Source organism: Kryptolebias marmoratus, linkage group LG23 (assembly GCF_001649575.2).
Source record: "Kryptolebias marmoratus isolate JLee-2015 linkage group LG23, ASM164957v2, whole genome shotgun sequence".
NCBI lineage: Eukaryota > Metazoa > Chordata > Actinopteri > Cyprinodontiformes > Rivulidae > Kryptolebias > Kryptolebias marmoratus.
The window spans coordinates 8,265,358-8,282,114 of NC_051452.1; the positions used below are offsets into that span (position 1 = coordinate 8,265,358).

Consider the following 16,757-nt stretch of genomic DNA (forward strand, 5'->3'; position numbering starts at 1 on the left):
GAATATCAAGGAGTGATGCGAGACGGGGAGGAGGAGGACTCCGGCAGAGATGGGCAGCAGGGTAAATCAGTCAGAAATAATCCGGACTTCACTTGGTTAGGCTGTCACTTCCTGTTGAGGTGACATGGATTGTGTTTGGCGGGTGTGAATGAAGGCTGGAGTTACTTACTCTCTTTCATTACCGTGACAAAAACCCTGTGTTTCTTGACAAACACCATGAACTTTACACTGTTCATACTGTGGACTTTAGGCTTTATTCCGTACATACATATTTTCCAGACGATTCTCTTATGAGGCTGACTTTGCATTTAGGAGGAAGCCTCAATAAAAGTGGCGATAAATTTTGTGTGAATATTGATCACCACTGCCCTGCTGGAATGTGCAGCTCCGTCAGGACGGATTGTAATTAGGCTGTCAGCTCGTTAAAGCTTGTGGGCAGATTAGCTGTAAAGGTTGTTTTACCAAACTCAGTCAGGGTAAGAAGAAGTCAAGTCCGAAATAATTAAAAAGTGTAAGACAAGACAGTTACAATTTAGGGGGTTAAATTGTGTCATTTGAGTTATGAAGTTAGTAAATTCCCTAAATAATTCAGTAGTTTCTGTTACTTCCTGTTCCTGTCCTTTGGTTGTTTTCCTTTTTACCATAAAAAATCACTGACCTTAGAAATCATCAAATTTTTTATGCTTTCAAAGACATGTTTGTTGCTCTGTGCTGGCAACAAAAATGAAGGATGATCAATATCTGTATTTAATATTTTTTTCTTCTTCTCCCGCCACCCAACCCCAGTGGTGCATTGGGATGGAAAGTCAGTTCAATAATCTGCCTTTCAAGGAGACGCTTTAATCAAATCGAAGGTCTCCCTCTGAAATTTCTTGCATTTTAAACTATATTTCCATTCTTTGTCCCTCAAGGCAAGGTAATACGGTCCCCAGGTATGAGTGAAGCCTCTGTGCTCGGCACCGCATGACCGACCTTCACCTGCAGCCGGTCATATGATGTGGAAATAATGGAGCCAACGCAGACATAAAAAGCAAGATGGGTAAACACAAAAACACAAAGCTGACAATGATGATGGAGGCGAATCTGGCTCCGCTGGACGATCTAATTGTCGGCTTCTTTTGCACTCTTCAAAGACAAGGTTGCTCGAGTCATCAAGATGGGAGGCGCTGGAGTACGATGAACAATCCTGAATGTAGGAAACTCGAAAAGAAGTCACGCAAAGTCAAGGCGAGCGGAAAACTTAACCGTCCGAGGTGAGACAAACTTGTCTGCGCAGTTCTTTAGGTAATTTTTAATCAACTCCTCCAAGGAGGTGGCGTTTTTCTGTCTGTCTGTGGACAAGATTCCTCAAAAAGTTATGAAATTTTCAGGAAACGTCAAACATGGAGCAAGGAACAAGTGGCTGAGGTTTGGTGGTGATCTGGTCAAAGGTCAAGGTCAAAGGTCAGCCCATGGTCTGACTCTGCAGCTCGACACCTCATGGGTCGAGGGTGATCACTGTTGATTTCAAGGTGACAGGGGTCAAGGGTCACAGATGACCTTGTGCTCTAACCAGGCAACCATGTAACGGAGGAAAATAAACTCCATCCGCCAATGATTTCAAGATCATGGGGTCAAAGGTCAACACCACAGTTAACGGAGGAATGTTAAACTGCACAGCTGGACACCTCATGGGTCAAAGATGGTGCCTGTTTGTTTCAAGGTTTATGGGGTCAAAGGTCAAGGTCCCAGGTAACCCCTTTGTCTCTGCTCCTACAGTTAGTTTCCGGTTGTTTGTCTGTCTGTCAGCAAAGATCAGGTCAAAACTAATGACCAGATCTGGATGAAATGTTCAGGAAATGTTGGGGTTGAAACACAAAACATTGGATTAAATTCTGGTTCCGATCCAGATGATGAACAGATCGCACTGTTTTTTTAATCAAGCTGTGGCCTCGGCGGAGGTTTGCGCTCTCTGAGCTTCCAGTTGAGAATGTTTTCATCCAAGTACAACTGTTTTAAACCATATCATTCATGGAGCAGAAGATCTAAGGATCCGAGCGTCCATCAACAGCAGCCCTTCAGTCTCATCATCAGGTAGGTAGGTAGGTACATTTATTTATATAGCACTTTTCAGCACAAGGCAACTCAAAGTGTACAACAAGCTGGTTGGGCCTTTGCACAAGCTGATTGGTGCCATGTTGTTTTATCGTAGCGTTGTAATGGTGCTCCACCCTGCACTTAGTACTCGAAGACAGCATCATTGTTTTAGCTTTCAAAGACTTTTAATAAAACGTAATAACCTTCATGCTGTTTTCTAACTTTGGGCAGTTTAAAACTTTCGGCATTCTGCTCTAACAAAGATCATTAGATCCTGAGTTGTCCTTACTCATTTTTATTTAATCCCGTCTATAATGAAAATCTTAACATATTCAGCTCCGCCTCTTGTCGTTTTTGTTAGTGCCATCATCTCCAAACCATCTCAGAACCTTCTCTTTCACTCCTGACACTTGTTTCCAGCCCTTTCTTCCTCTTTCTTCTGCGCTGTTCATTGATTTAATGGTTGACGCCACCTTAGATACCCCCACTCCTTTTAGCTTCAGCATTACACCTCTCTCCCTCTCGTTCCTACATTTATTCTGTCTTGCTTCAACTGACTTTTGTTCCTCTTCTCTCCAGATTTGTACCTCCACCTCTCCGGGCTCTCTTCCGCCTGCTCCCTACCCTCACTACAGATCACAACGACTTTTAAAAAATTAGTCTTCCCAGTGTACCATTTTCTTTTAAATTGCATTGCAAATAATCATTATATATGTCCTTGTTTTACTTAGATTTTACACGTTTTAAAAATTATGTATTTTGTCACAAATGTCAGTTTGACCAAACATGCAAACTATGCTAACCCATCTTTACAGCAAAAGAAAGCCCAAACCCTGAAAGTGTTTTCCAGCACTGTTATATTATTTAACAGCTCATACAATTGCAAAATAAATTGATGAAACCCATTTTTCCAAAATATTTTCTTTTGTAGACGGTTTTTAGAAGCTGCAGTACCACTTCCGCAGCTTTAGGTGGCGATAGCGAGCGGAAAGTCAGTAAATTTTCACACAAAGAACCCGAACGTCAACATTGCTGCGCACCTTTCCACGTGAATAAACCCTTTTTTTGTTTAATTTACTTGTGTAGTTAAACATCACAACGCATTTCATCGAATTTTTTTACTGTGTATTGTGCGCCGCTGGATGCTAGCCGCTAGCTTTAGCGGCGGAGCTAAGCTAAATGTTAGCTTCACGAAGCTAAGCTGCTTGTTGTGGGCGTGTAGCTCTGCACAACCAGTTATGTATGTTTGGTTCCTAGCCGTGCAGGATCGATAGCTGACTCTTTTGAGCCTTCTATCTCGCTCGCTTATTTTCGCCCTCTCTGCATATTGTTGTTTTTGCATGACCTAGATCTAAAGTGCTGCAGCCGCGAAGAAGAAAAGCTGCGGGAAAATGGACACAAGAGCCTTAAGGAACCCATATCACGACTACGATGGGAGCCCTGCGTCCACCCAGGCGCTGTTTGACTCTCAGGGCAAGGTAAAATATTGGGGATGTGGCGGAGGAGTGCTGTGTGCTTGTGTTTGAGGTGATTATTTCGATTCTTTTTTCTCCATCCACCTCAGATCATGCCAGGGTTTGCTCAGAGGCTGAGCAGCAAAATCAGCGAGCTTCTGGCTGTCATGGAAAATGCGTTGAAGTCTGCTGATCCCAGAGACTGCACCGCTTACACAGGCTGGGCAGGTGATTTAACATGGAGGATGGTAAACCACAGTGTTTACACGTTAAAGGCTTAAGGCTCATTTCACAGCAGAGGATTTTGACTTCGAAACGAGTTTTTTATTGAAGGATGCATTCCATTTAGAAGGAGTTGCACTTCTGCATACGATCTGCTGCAGTGATGCCCAATCCTGGTCCTGGAGGGCCACTAACCTGTATGTTTTAGCTGTTTCCATGCTCTATAACAAGTCTTCAAGTTCTGCAGAAACCTGTTATCACTCAGTCATTCAAACCAGGTGTGTCACAGCAGAGAAACACATAAAACATGCAGGAAAGTGGCCCTCCAGGACCAGTTTTGGGCACCGCTGGTCTACAGCAGTGGTTCTCAAATGTTTCACCTTCCGAGTCAGAAGATAACAGCAGCAGGAACAGCTGTTTTTATTATAATTAGACCAGGTGAGCTTCCTTTGTAGGGCGGCCGGGCTCAGCCGTAGAGATATGGTGAGGAGCTCCAAGTAGAGCTGCTGCTCCTCGTCATCGAAAGGAGCCAGCTGAGGTGGTTCGGACATCTGATGTCCCACTGGGAAGAGACCTCAGGACAGACACAGAACTCTCTGGAGGAATTATGGATCCCCTCTGGCCTGGGAACTCCTCAGGATCCCCCAGGAGGAGCTGGAGGAGGGAAGTCTGGGTTTCCCTCCTGAACCTGCTGCCTCCAGATAAGCGGTAGAAAATGGATGGATGGATGGATTACTGATAACACGTTTTATCTCTCATAACAGAAATGGCAACAAAAAGTGCTATTAGCTATCATTTAAATATTAAAATTTGTTTCTGGAAATCCCCTAAAGACCACAAACCTGATGTTTGGTGACCCACAGTGGGGCTTCGACCACAACTTGGACAACCACTGCTTTGCAGAACCAGAAATGGAATGCAGCCTCACTCCTCCAAGTCAAAAAGTTAACTTTTTAACAGGCCTGAAATGGACTTAAAAAAGTATTTTTGTTTTGTAGATTAAATTGATCAAGAATGAACTAAAACAGAGATACCAACAAGCCTGTGAAGCTCCTTTTAAAAAAAAAAATAAATAAATACATGCAATAAGTAATCAAGTCAGTTTTATGAAACAATTGACTAATATTAACTGTCTTGAAATGGAGAAAAACAAACTAATTATTTGGTCTATTACATCAGAATTTATGGACTTTAGTTTAAGACGGAAATCATCGTTTGTTGAGAAATGATGGAATTTTATCCATTTTGGTCAAAACTTGTGTGCAGAATGACAAGACGTCACTCTTATGTGTTAGGGATGACTCTCAGCTACTACCACATCAAACCTTAGCTCAATATCTGTAAAATTAACGGAGTTAGAGCCGTTTATGTGTTTGCTGAGGCTGGCAGAGGACAATAAATATCTATAAAAACGGTCTTTCATTACTAATAATTTTTATTTTGAATTAAAATGTTGCTTTTCTAGTTTTCGATTCTGGACTGTCTTTGCAAAAAATGTTTCTTTTCAAGCCCACAATTGAAATAAAACGGATGTTTATTAACATAAAAAGGGCACTAAATGGTAGAAATGTCTTCCTAAACAATAGAAAACATTTAAATATTGATTTTTTTGTATCTGTTGGTTCCCAGGCATTGCTTTGCTCTACCTGCACCTCCACAGTGTGTTCAAGGAGGACTCCCTCCTTCAGAAAGCGCTGGAGTACGTCAGCCACAGCCTGAAGTATCTGACCCGGCGCCATGACGTCACCTTCCTGTGCGGCGACGCCGGGCCCTTCGCCGTTGCTGCGGTGGTCTACGCTCGCCTGCAGAGGCTGCAGGAGGCCGACGATTGCATCAACAGGTCATCACTAAAGCTGAAATCTAACATTAAATCATTCTTCCTTTGGTTTCATTCGGTTATTTGTTGGCATCAGTTAGGTGCCGTTAATGATCCAGGCTAATTAAGGTTTTGAAACCGTCTCCGCCGCTGTGAAATTTCCCGGTCCAGTTGATGGGTTGAAGCATTTTGAAATTCAAGCAGGTGGGTGTATGAACTCTGAACTTAAAGCCAGAAAGCTCCGTTTTTTTGTCTCATCAGTCCCAGAAACGTCTCCCAGAATCCTTGAGGGGTTTTTTGTGTTTTCCTGGCAGCAGTGGAGCCATCTTGGGGTCGTCTTCCGCTCATTATGATTCAAAATGTGACGTGCCTTTACCCCTGAGTTCAGCTGGAGTGGTTTTGGCTCTTTTCCCACCATCTGCCTGATCAAGCTGGGGTCGCATTAACTCTTGCGTCCATGTCCTGGGAGGTTGTCCTACGAGGTTGTCCTACGAGGTTGTCTTCAGGCAGCCTTCAGCTTTGCTTTCTGCTCCATGTTGGCTCTTTGTTTCCCTTTAAAAAGCTTGAAGGCATACTAATTAAACACTTAATTTGAAACATGACTATAATGCAAAGATTGTTTTATTCCGACAGTTGCTTTTCACGAGAAATGAAAGGGTACCAACACATTTATCCACGTTTGTAGGGTTTTCCAACCAGCGTTTCTCCTCGAAGTTGAGGCTCAGTTTGTCACGTCTCCTTCCAGACTGATGCAGTACCATCAGATGGTGGTGAAGGGTTCGGGCGGGCTGCCAGATGAGCTGCTCTATGGGCGGGTGGGCTACCTGTTTGCCCTCGTCTTCGTCAACCAGCAGCTGGGGCAGGACAGGATCCCGCTGCAGTACATCCAGCAGGTCAGGGCGCTCACTTTCAACCTCAGAAGAAAGGAACGGGTGAGATAACTGACGTCCAGCGGCTCTAATTTATTTCTCAGATCAGTGAGGCCGTGCTGGTGTCCGGTGAACACTGCAGCAGGAAGTTCCGAGTCCAGAACCAGAGCCCGCTGATGTACGAGTGGTACCAGGAGCAGTACGTCGGCGCAGCTCACGGGCTGTCTGGCATCTACTACTTCCTGATGCAGGTAGGACGCGTCTCCGCTCTGTTCTTGATTCGTTGATTAAAAGTTAAGTCCAAATAAAAGTCTTGGATTAAGGTTTGGGCGAAGCTGCAGTGAGTGAGAACGATTGGTGTTGGTTTGGTGAAAAACAGGTACCGGGTGTCATTAACTCGGCGAGAATTAAACAAAAAAAACAGCAGTTTTCTGTCTCAGAGACGGCAAGTTCTTCCAGTTCTTCCTGCTGAAAACTGTCCTCTGAGTCCTTAATGTTTGGTCAGCATGAGAACAGAAAAAATCAACTCTGGACGTTGGGTATCGCTGTTCTGGATTTCATTTTTAAGGTGATATTATCTAATAGACTGCAGGTTTTTTTTATTCGACAATTTCCCATTTTGTTGCCATAACATTTGAAAATAAAGTTGGGATATTTTAGATATTTTTTTTTTTTTTTTAGATTATATTGGAGCAGATTTGTATTTGTAAAACGCAATTGTGAAATTGGGCATATTTTAGGATTAATCCTGCCTAAAGGGGAGTTAGACATGAAACCTTTTCGATTTATTTCCTCCCGATTTGTCAAGTTTGCTCCGATGCCATCATGCTTGGATAACTTCTGGTTGTTTCTATAAATCTTTAGGTCCCTCCAACTTTTGTCTTTTATCTAGAAAGTTCCAAAACGAATAGTTTCTTGTTGAATTTCAGTGTTTCTGCAGAGCGGTTTTGGTCGTTATTGGGCCGAACCGTGAACCTCGGTCCACCCACCTCATTTCTCTGGAAGACTAAAAAAAATGTATTTTTTTTCTCAATAATCTCACTTTTTATCAACATTTTATCATTTTTGGCTAATTTTCAGAACATGCCGATGACATAACACCGCCACCCCATGATGCTGCCACTACCATGCTTCACTGTGGAGATGTTATTCTGTTCCACATTAGCGGGTTTGCTTTTTGTGGTGAATTCCGAGGTTTATTCTGAATTTTATAACTTTGTCTTCATTGTCCTGCTGGCTTGGTTGAGACCGTTTCTCAACTCGTTAATGACTAAAATGAATTGACTTTTAGGATCTAAGGTTGCAGATCACCGGAATTTAAGTCATTAGTTTTACATATAAAAGTAATTAGTAGCATCAGGTCATAATTAAAAGCTTCAAAGCAAAGATGTACAGTTTTAAAAGACTCAAACAGTACGTTTTAGTTTATTATTGTTATTATTTTAGTTGTTTATGGGTGTATGGCTCTCAAGCCTGAAAACCTCAATCGGTTGTCTCTGACTCCGTCTTTTTTTCTCTCCGGTGGCTCCCTCGCAGCCCGGTTTTGTCCCCAGCGAGGAGCACGTTCACAGCCTGGTGAAGCCCAGCGTCGACTACGTCTGCCGCCTGCGGTTACCCTCGGGGAACTACCCTCCCTGCGTCGGGGACGACCGGGACCTGCTGGTGCACTGGTGCCACGGCTCCCCGGGGGTGGTGTTCATGCTCCTGCAGGCCTACAAGGTGAGCACTGAATTTAGGCGCCGTTGGAGTCACAGTGACACCTTGTGGTGAAGCGTTGCAACTTCTTACCTCAGCGGGTGCTTTTTTTTTTTTAAAGCCGTATAATGTTCATATTTTTCTCCTTTTGTCTCTTGTTTCAGGTGTTTGGTATCCCTCAGTACCTGGAGGCCGCTCTGCAGTGTGGGGAGGTGGTGTGGAGGTGGGGTCTGCTGAAGAAGGGCTATGGGCTGTGCCACGGAGCGGCCGGTAACGCCTACACCTTCCTGGCTCTCTACAGGCACACCAGGGACCCGAAGCACCTTTACAGAGCGTGCATGGTGAGCGTTCACATCCTTCCAAATTAGGATCGATTTAAACTCTTATTGTGACGAGGCGGTTCTTAGAAGTCGTGTCAGAGTTGGTCTTTGAGGCTTCATGTTCGGCCCGTAAGACGTGAAAGTTCTGGTTGAAAGCTCAGCCTCTAACGTCGAAGCTGCAGTCGTGTGAAGAGGAGGAGAGCCGGGAGTTGAACGAGGCGGCAGCCGTTCCCTCGTGTGCTTACGTCGTTCAAATCGTTTTTGTCTGAGTTGCACCCCCTGAACGCAGCACAGATGGTTGTTGTTGTTGTTTCTGCAGTTTGCAGATTGGTGCATGAACTACGGGAAGCACGGATGCCGGACGCCGGACACACCTTTCTCCCTTTTCGAAGGTAACGCACGTTGACTGAATTTAACTGAGAGGAAACAGCAGGAAGCAGGCAGGACAGAAAACAAAAAAAAAAACTGTAATTATTTTAACGCAGCTATTTTTCTTTTAATTTGTCGTGTTGCTTGAACTGCAGGTTGAGATTTACTTTCCCTCCAGCTCGGCTTGGAAATACTCAGATTAAGACTTTTAAAGATACTTTAACGCCTCAGGATCCTCGTTTTATTAAAGCTTAAATCTTTCCCCAAAGCAAAAATAGATACAGAAATGCTTCCTTTTATTTAGAACAGAGCAGAAAATAAATAAAAACGAAGACAGGAATGTTAAAAAAAGTAAACAGACGTAACAATAAATACAGCCAGAAAGTTTATAGAGTAAAATACAACACGTCTTTAAATAAAATAATCACTTTTTAAAATTAACTGTAGAATAAAAACAAATAAACATAAAACTAAATGTTAAAGGCAAAAAACAAATGCATTAAATATGTGAGAAGAGAAAATAAGGGCACTAAATATAATAAGCATGACATTTTTTATTAGTTTGATTCCTTTAATTTGATCTAATTCAATAAATGGATATACTGAATTGAAGATAAATTAAAATATTTGGAAAAAATAAATAAATATTAATTTGTTGACATTTAAATGTATTTTTTTTAACCTTTCTGTATTTTTTTTATTATTATTTTTGATTTTGTCCCTTGTGGTTCTCCGTAGTTCCTGTTTAGTTCTTCAAAATTTGCTGTTTTAATGTTGAAAACTGTCAAAATAACATCTGCTTGAGTAACAGTATTTATATGTTTTTCAATGTTTATTTAAAAAAAGGGACAGTGTTAATTAATGAACATCCAAACAAGGTCATATATAAATGTAGCCGAAGCATCCGGAGTGTAAACATTAATTAAAAAGTAGAAAAACTGATTTTTAAAGGATGAAACTGTTGAATAAAATAACAAAGAGGTCTTTCAGCAGATCTGCTGACACGTTAAAAAGCTTCGAGCTCATCGTGTCGCTTCCCGTTTGCAGGCATGGCCGGCACCGTCTACTTCCTGGCGGACCTCTTGCAGCCGCTGAGGTCCAAGTTTCCGGCGTTCGAGGTGTAGGGCGCGGCCGCAGGTCGCCCTCCATCCACCCGCACCGCAAAAACACCAACAAGAAGAAGGCTCCCTGCCTCTGGATTAAAACCTGTTCAGGACTTTGACTCCAGACGCCATCACTGTTCGTTCATCTCTGACAGCATTCCTCACTTCTTTCCAACACAATTTTCGAGCTTTTTGCTTCCTGTTTGTGCCGTATCTGACATCTTTAAGGTTAATTTCTCAGTCTGATAACACACGATGTATTTGTTGTTTTTTTTTTTTTTTGTAAATATATGTTTTAAAATGGATTGCCTGTCCTTTGCATCGTCCGAACAATAAACAGATGAAAGTTGTTGCTCTGTTCTGGATTTTAAAGCCTGCAGGGGCGAGCGAACGACACCGGGGGGCAGCAGAGAGCTCTCAGCTGGCGGAGGGGGGCTTATTGCACGTCCAGTCCCGTGCTGATCACATCAGATGGAAACGTTACATCGGCTCCACACGTTCGGTTTTAAAGCAGTAAGGTGTTATATTCACACCTGTCTGAAAACCCTTTCAACATTTAAGTTCGGTTTCTCCTCCAAATAAGGCCCGTGAATCGCCCTGACATCCAAGTGGCGACACTTTTTGCCTCCCTCGTGCACTTTTTTTTTTTTTTTTTTTTTTAATGACCCGAGGCCAGCTGGGACCTTAAGGAGCTGAGGAGGAGGAGGGTTACTGTACCAGACACTCTTGAGAAACAGGAGTGTAGAATTTTTCCCTCCACCCCCGCCTGGCACAGGAGAAATCGAACCCCCCTCCGGCGGGAGTGGGGGTAAAAATAGAGCTCATCTGTCCAGGGGCGTGGCCTCCGGGACACGACTGTTGCTTCAGTGCCATTCGCCTCCCGGGCGAAACGTCCTCTAATCTTCTGGGGCCGAACAGCAGGCCGTTCCGTTTCACAGCTGATGAGAAGTTCGGCGTGAGCGCCGGGGCTCGTCTCGCTGTCGGGGAATTATCCGATAATCTGCACGGTGTCGCCACAGAAACATGTTGATCGTATCAGGGCTGATGGGTCTGATGGGTCATGGAAACATCTGAGCAAAGAAAACGTCCGAGAAAATAGTTTGAAGTTGAAGCTCTGATTCAGTTTTTATGTGAAGGCTCAGGTTTAAAGAACACAAACAGTAAATCGTTTGGAAGATTGTTTCGTTGTTGTAAAGATGCTTTCTGGTAATAAATGAAATAAATGGAAAGCCTGTTTATTTCCGAATCAATGGCGCCATCGTTGTTTGAAGGTACATTTCTTGGTTGAGCACCAGAGTTGAGTATGTGGGAAATCTTCCCTCTGTCCTCGTCTTGTTCTGAGCTTCTGGTACCCCAGGTTCTGACAGGCAGGTGCCTGATGGGCGCCACCTGCGAGCTCGGACCCTGTTCCCGCCCTGAGTCGGTGTCTGCTCCAAACAGAACACATTTGACTGATCTGGATGGCGCCCGTGCCAAGTTGTGTTATTTGGAGTTATCTCCAAACGGAAGGCCAAGTTCCTCGTATCGAGGTCTGCCCAAGTCCGTCCAAAAAGTGGGCGTCCCACCAGGGTGTCCACTGAGCTCTGTCCTCGTTTATCAGAGACTAGCTCCAGAACTTAGGTGTGGAGAGGATGGATCGACCCGCCTGCAGGCCTGACCTCAACCCTACAGAACCCCTGAGGTATCAGCTCAGGCGTGACCAACACGACGTTGGCTGCTGGTGGAGGAGCAGATGCTGTCCCATCCCACAGCAGCGTGAGCAGCCTGGGGAGGCTGCGTATGGTTCTTTCACATGTTGCTACATTGCCAATATGTCATGTTCCTTCTGACTTCAGAGCATTTCTTCCGCATCTGGAGATGGGTAAAGCTGTAAATATGCAAGGTAACTTGTAACATTTCTCAATATTTAAAGGTTCCTGCGACTATTGTAAGTATATTTCTTTTCTTTTTTTTTAACATAAAATGGCAAAGAAATGTGTATTTAAACATCAGCGGTGTATATTATTGATAAGAGATGCAGAGATCTCAGGTATGAGCCAGTGTTTAGTGTTTATTTTCACATTTTGGGGCAAAATAATCTAAGTTTAAACTAAGTATTGAGAAGACGGTTCAAACAAAATCCTGGGTTGAGTTTCACGATCCCAAAATCTTATTACCCGCCGCCATGAATGGCGCGTGTATGCATACGTTCATAAGTCTGTTAGCAAAAAAACTAATCAACCACTGAAAGGGTTTTAATGAAGCTTTCAGACAGTAATCACTGGATGTACATCAGCTGGTTAACCTCTGGAGTCAGTCTGTTTTATCTGAGGTTTAACCAGCGTGTTTGTTTTGTTTTACAGCCGCGAGAGTTCTTGGTTCTAATAATGACACATTTTAGAACATTAGAGAGCCTCATCAGACAAGATTTGCATAATTTTCAGATCATATCCACAACTGAAGCTACATCTTTTAAAAGGAAGCATTATTTTATTAAGAATATAGTTTTTTCAAAACAGAGTTTTGGTGTTCCCCGCTCAGGGTACATGGCTCTCCATAGAAAATAACTGAAATAATTGAGGTTTAATGTCTTTAATGAGTTTAAAGAACTGCTTCTACAGTATGCTGTGAATTTAAAAGCCATCATCTGGATCACAACCCCATCAGTACAATGGAGCTCAGTTGGACTGTGGTAAATGCAGGTACTGAATTTAAAGTTGTTTTGTTCCTGTCGGCACTGTGGAGAACTCTGGCTGATAAAAAGAGTCCATTTTCAACATAAGTACTTTGAATCATAACTTTACCCTCCTTACAGAGGGGCCGAGGAGAAGTAATAAAGGAATGGAAAGTCACTAAAATGCTTGTCCGTAAACTCCTTTTGTTCCCGTTCAACGTCTCTGTTTGAGCGAAGACACAAAAGGCAAACCGGACTTCATCTCTCCCGACAGCGAGGAAGTGAAAGCCGTCATCGTGTCTTCAGTTCGCCGTGGGAATCCGCTGGAGTCGAACAGAAACTCTTCCTTTCACTTCCAAGGAGCCGGACTTTCTTGTAACCTTTTCAAGTGGTCTGGATTTGGTTCTCCGGCCTTCTTAAGGGCCTTTCGATGTTTTTCGTTGGACTTTGGCTCCTTTACGCTTCATTTCCGTCCAGTCCTTGTACCTGACCACGACACTGAAGAAGTGTCGGGTCTTTCAAACTATCTACAGCCGATAAACAGTGTCTGAACAAAATGTCTTCAAGAAGTCCTGACACGGTACCCTAGAGGCTAGAGGTGCATCATCCTTCAGCTGATCATCTACTGTACGTCAAGTTTTCAGCTTGTGGCTCTTTTTATTTCCAATTTGTTGGTCATATGTTGAGGTAATGTCATATAAATCTCTTGTTGTACCGTTACGCAACCTATCACATCCAAGTTCAATGTCTCCATACCTGCCAGAGGGAGGTCAACGTTTCCAGCTCTTTTCGCCCTGCTGTCATTTAACCATAAGAGGAGGAGCGGTCTCGCTGTTTAAAAATACCACCTTGTAATTGAGCTTGAGCGGTTGGGAGCCCTTCTGAAGGGAGCTGCTGACTTGGCTGCATTTCCCCCCTCGTAGCCGTCTTCAGGAAAGATTGCTTTAAACGACAAAGAAAGTGACAGTATTCTGTTCTTCATTGGATTATAAATCAAGCCTTGTGTCGGTCTTGACACAGTTCTCGGCCTTCCAAAAATAGCCCCATCCCCTTCTAAAGGCCTTCTCCCGATGCTCTTCCAGGGGAGCGCGGCTCTTCTTTCCCTAAGAAAGTTAAAGATGTTCCAGCATGTCATCCGATCCTCCACTATTAGCATATGTGACATCACATGCCGAGGATAAATAAGGGGGCTTTGACCATGGCTCAGGACCACTCTGTCTTGGGACTTCAGCTTCTCATATCCTTTCTTTCCGCTCCTCTGGGCTCCTACTCTCCAAAATGGTGTGTACAGAATTCTAAGTTTGGACCTTCTTTTCTTTGGGGCGATGGAGTTATTTTCTTACTTTTTTTTAAATTTGGACACCAGCTCTTTGTACATTACCCCTAGAACCTGGATCTTTGGATTGAAAAGCTTTAGAAATTGATTGGAAAACTGTAAAGAAATTAAGAATTTGCTCTCAGGACCACTGGCTTAAATACTTCCGCGTGTACACGAGAGCACGTACAAAAGCTCCGAAAACCTGAATAACTCTATAAATTCATCATCCATCACGTCTTGTATTGTTTTGTTCCACTAACGTAGACTTACATTTCCATTTCACTGTGTTTTCTGTGCTTACGTGTACATTCCTGTGTGTTTTTATGTGACAGACGGAGTTCTCACCGGACCAGATTGAGGGTAAGTGAAGAAGATGTCCGTAGGCTCCAATTATTGGCATCTTTTTTTCCAGAGTTTCCACCGAAAAGATGAAAAAAAATCCCTTTATGTTCTTTTTTTTTCATGCCTGTGTGCGTCATTTTTATTACAAATTTCCTATTAATACCCTAAAAATTGGCATCTTTGGTCCAAGTTAAGTGTTAAAGGAAGGTAGAAGAAAAGGATAAAGACTGCTGTAGGAGATGCCATTCCATCAACTCGTCCAGTTGTCTATTCTCAGATGACCTGGCCTTGTCTTACAAGTCAAGGAGGTACTAACCTTTAAGACGTAGACACGCTCGTATCAAATTCTACAAGGAATTCAATCCAACCCCGTCCCTCCTGCCCTGTGTTTGTTTAAAAGTGAAATGTGGAGTCCGTGCACGACGAGGTGTTGATTACACTCCAGTCAGCGTTCTTATGTTTAACTCGCAGAGGGGGCCATGTCTCTATATGGTTCGGGCTTTCTCTGTCTGGGTGGCTCAGTTTGCACCCGAGGAGGGATGCGGGGTGGGGAGGGTTACAGCTGTTGCTGCTGTTCAGGAGCCGCGCATTAATCTGTCGAAAGGGTCACTTTGAGTTCCTGGAGGCATTCGTGGAAACAGAAATCCTTTGTTCGGGCCCCAGTCCTCCTAGTCTCTGCTTAGATACAGCTGTTACGCCGAATTAACAGTGAACAATGATGGAAGCATGTGGCTTTGATCTTCCAGTTCAGTGATCCCACGCAGCTGCCACAAACAAGGAAAGCCCAAATAGGATGGCTACTAATAGGCAACCAGTTAGGAGTTTTCACATCAACATGTGTCAAAATCTTGTAACTCAACAATCTTTCTTGTCTCCTCATCTGTCCAGACTTCAAGGAGGCTTTTGGTCTCTTTGACAGAATTGGTGACAGCCAGGTGGCCTACAACCAGGTGGCCGACATCATGCGCGCTCTGGGCCAGAACCCCACCAACAAGGACGTCCAGAAAATTCTGGGCAACCCATCCGCCGAAGGTAAGAGGCCGCAGCATCTGAGAGAAAACCGGGACGGGGCAGTTTTGGGTTTTCTCACTCGCTGAGACAAACGTGCGCTCGTTAATCGACAGAGATGGCCAACAAGAGGCTGAACTTCGACGCTTTCCTGCCCATGCTGAAGCAGGTCGACGCCATCCCCAAGGGAACCTACGATGACTACGTTGAGGGTCTGCGTGTCTTCGACAAGGAGGGCAACGGCACAGTCATGGGCGCTGAGCTGCGCATCGTGCTGTCCACTCTGGGTGAGTCCTCCAAATATAGAAGCAGACAGATATAGCTTGCTTAGCACGCAGAGTCTCTGAAATGGAGCTCTTGGCCTTGACATCAATCCTTGTGAATCCACAGGAGAGAAGATGAACGAGCAGGAGATTGATGCCCTCATGGCTGGACAGGAGGACGAGAACGGCAGTGTGCACTATGAGGGTAGGCTTTTGTTATCTTCCAGGGTTCTCTTTTTTTCTTTGTTGGTTTGTTTTTATTAAATGGAGCTGATGATTCGAACCTTTTTTTTTCCCCAACAGCTTTCGTCAAGCACATCATGTCTGTGTAAGAGGCCGGCAGCGGGAGTGCTGAGGAAACTGTAGCTCGCCTACAGACAGCCGAACAGTGTTCAGGACATCTACGCTGTTTCAAAGACCAACCAAGGAAAGACAAGGACTTTGTACAAGGGATGTTGAAGCAAACCCATCTTTTTGTTTGTTTTGTTTTCCTTTCCACTTTGCCTCGAACCCTCCTTCCTCAAGACATCGCCTCTTCGTTGTAGACCACCATCACTCGGCCTCTACTCCCCCCCACCGGGGCGCGTCTCCACTCGCCACATGGGGTGAGGACCGGGGGAGAAGGGGTGACCGCTCATCAAGTGAGGGTAGATCCCTCCCTTCCCACCGCCACCTCATTCAGTCACGACACCACTGAACCCAGCGATGCCAAAGGTGCTGGAGAACGGTCGTGGATAGACCGCCAGAACTTCCCCCGTTTACCCGAAAAGTTGTATTTATTTTCACTCTGATCATTTCAGAATAAACTTTTCCAACGTACATCCCATCTGGACTGATTCTTGATCTTTTATTGCCCTCATGCCACCCATTAAAAACCAACTTTCTATCAATCTAGGTCCCCCTGACGTTGCTTTGCCAATCAAACAGTTGTTGTTTTTCTACAACTTCTGCTTGGTTTGAAATCTGATAAAACTCAACCAAGATATTATATTAAATATAAGTATTTTTTGAGCAAACACAACCTAATCTTAAATGCAGCCAGTACAATTTAAAAATCCACAAACATTTCCAACTTGCTTGCAATATGTAATGTCTTATTTATGAAAATCTAATCTGATAATCTGATCTAATACAGGTAAGAACTGCGGGGTAAGAAAGTGAAAACGGTCACATTCGTGGAGCAAAAAGGCGCCTTCGTACAAAACCATTTAAACTATCTGGAGGCAGCAAAGTTTTTGCTGTGTGTGTG

General features: G+C 43.9%; 2 protein-coding genes across 3 annotated transcripts; both read left to right on the top strand.

Annotated features, from left to right (window-relative positions):
• The first annotated feature begins 3,040 nt into the window (after nucleotides 1-3,040).
• On the top strand, nucleotides 3,041-10,274 carry lancl1 (LanC antibiotic synthetase component C-like 1 (bacterial)). 2 transcript variants are annotated; one of them, XM_017426937.2, is made up of 10 exons: nucleotides 3,041-3,124; nucleotides 3,426-3,554; nucleotides 3,641-3,758; nucleotides 5,382-5,592; nucleotides 6,314-6,461; nucleotides 6,542-6,688; nucleotides 7,974-8,156; nucleotides 8,297-8,473; nucleotides 8,772-8,844; nucleotides 9,869-10,274. In XM_017426937.2, exons 2-10 carry the CDS (start codon nucleotides 3,468-3,470, stop codon nucleotides 9,943-9,945), a joined length of 1,221 nt encoding a protein of 406 aa, XP_017282426.1. In that variant the 5' UTR covers nucleotides 3,041-3,124; nucleotides 3,426-3,467; the 3' UTR covers nucleotides 9,946-10,274. The 2 variants fall into 2 exon arrangements, with proteins under 2 accessions (XP_017282426.1, XP_017282427.1); XM_017426938.3 differs by lacking the exon at nucleotides 3,041-3,124 and adding an exon at nucleotides 3,131-3,316.
• Nucleotides 10,275-13,726: 3,452 nt separating this feature from the next.
• Nucleotides 13,727-16,334, top strand: mylz3 (myosin, light polypeptide 3, skeletal muscle). Its single transcript, XM_017426926.3, has 6 exons — nucleotides 13,727-13,858; nucleotides 14,228-14,255; nucleotides 15,126-15,269; nucleotides 15,362-15,532; nucleotides 15,636-15,713; nucleotides 15,812-16,334. Exons 1-6 carry the CDS (start codon nucleotides 13,856-13,858, stop codon nucleotides 15,838-15,840), a joined length of 453 nt encoding a protein of 150 aa, XP_017282415.1. The 5' UTR covers nucleotides 13,727-13,855; the 3' UTR covers nucleotides 15,841-16,334.
• The last annotated feature ends 423 nt before the right edge of the window (nucleotides 16,335-16,757 follow it).

Excerpts from the sequence above, each read along its gene's own strand:
- lancl1 (XM_017426937.2), top strand. The coding sequence starts at position 3,468 with ATGGACACAAGAGCCTTAAGGAACCCATATCACGACTACGATGGGAGC. Across the intron at positions 3,759-5,381 it reads CGCTTACACAGGCTGGGCAG|GCATTGCTTTGCTCTACCTG; the intron begins GTGATTTAACAT and ends GTTGGTTCCCAG. Across the intron at positions 8,845-9,868 it reads ACCTTTCTCCCTTTTCGAAG|GCATGGCCGGCACCGTCTAC; the intron begins GTAACGCACGTT and ends TCCCGTTTGCAG.
- mylz3 (XM_017426926.3), top strand. Across the intron at positions 15,270-15,361 it reads GGGCAACCCATCCGCCGAAG|AGATGGCCAACAAGAGGCTG; the intron begins GTAAGAGGCCGC and ends GTTAATCGACAG. Across the intron at positions 15,714-15,811 it reads CGGCAGTGTGCACTATGAGG|CTTTCGTCAAGCACATCATG; the intron begins GTAGGCTTTTGT and ends TTTCCCCAACAG.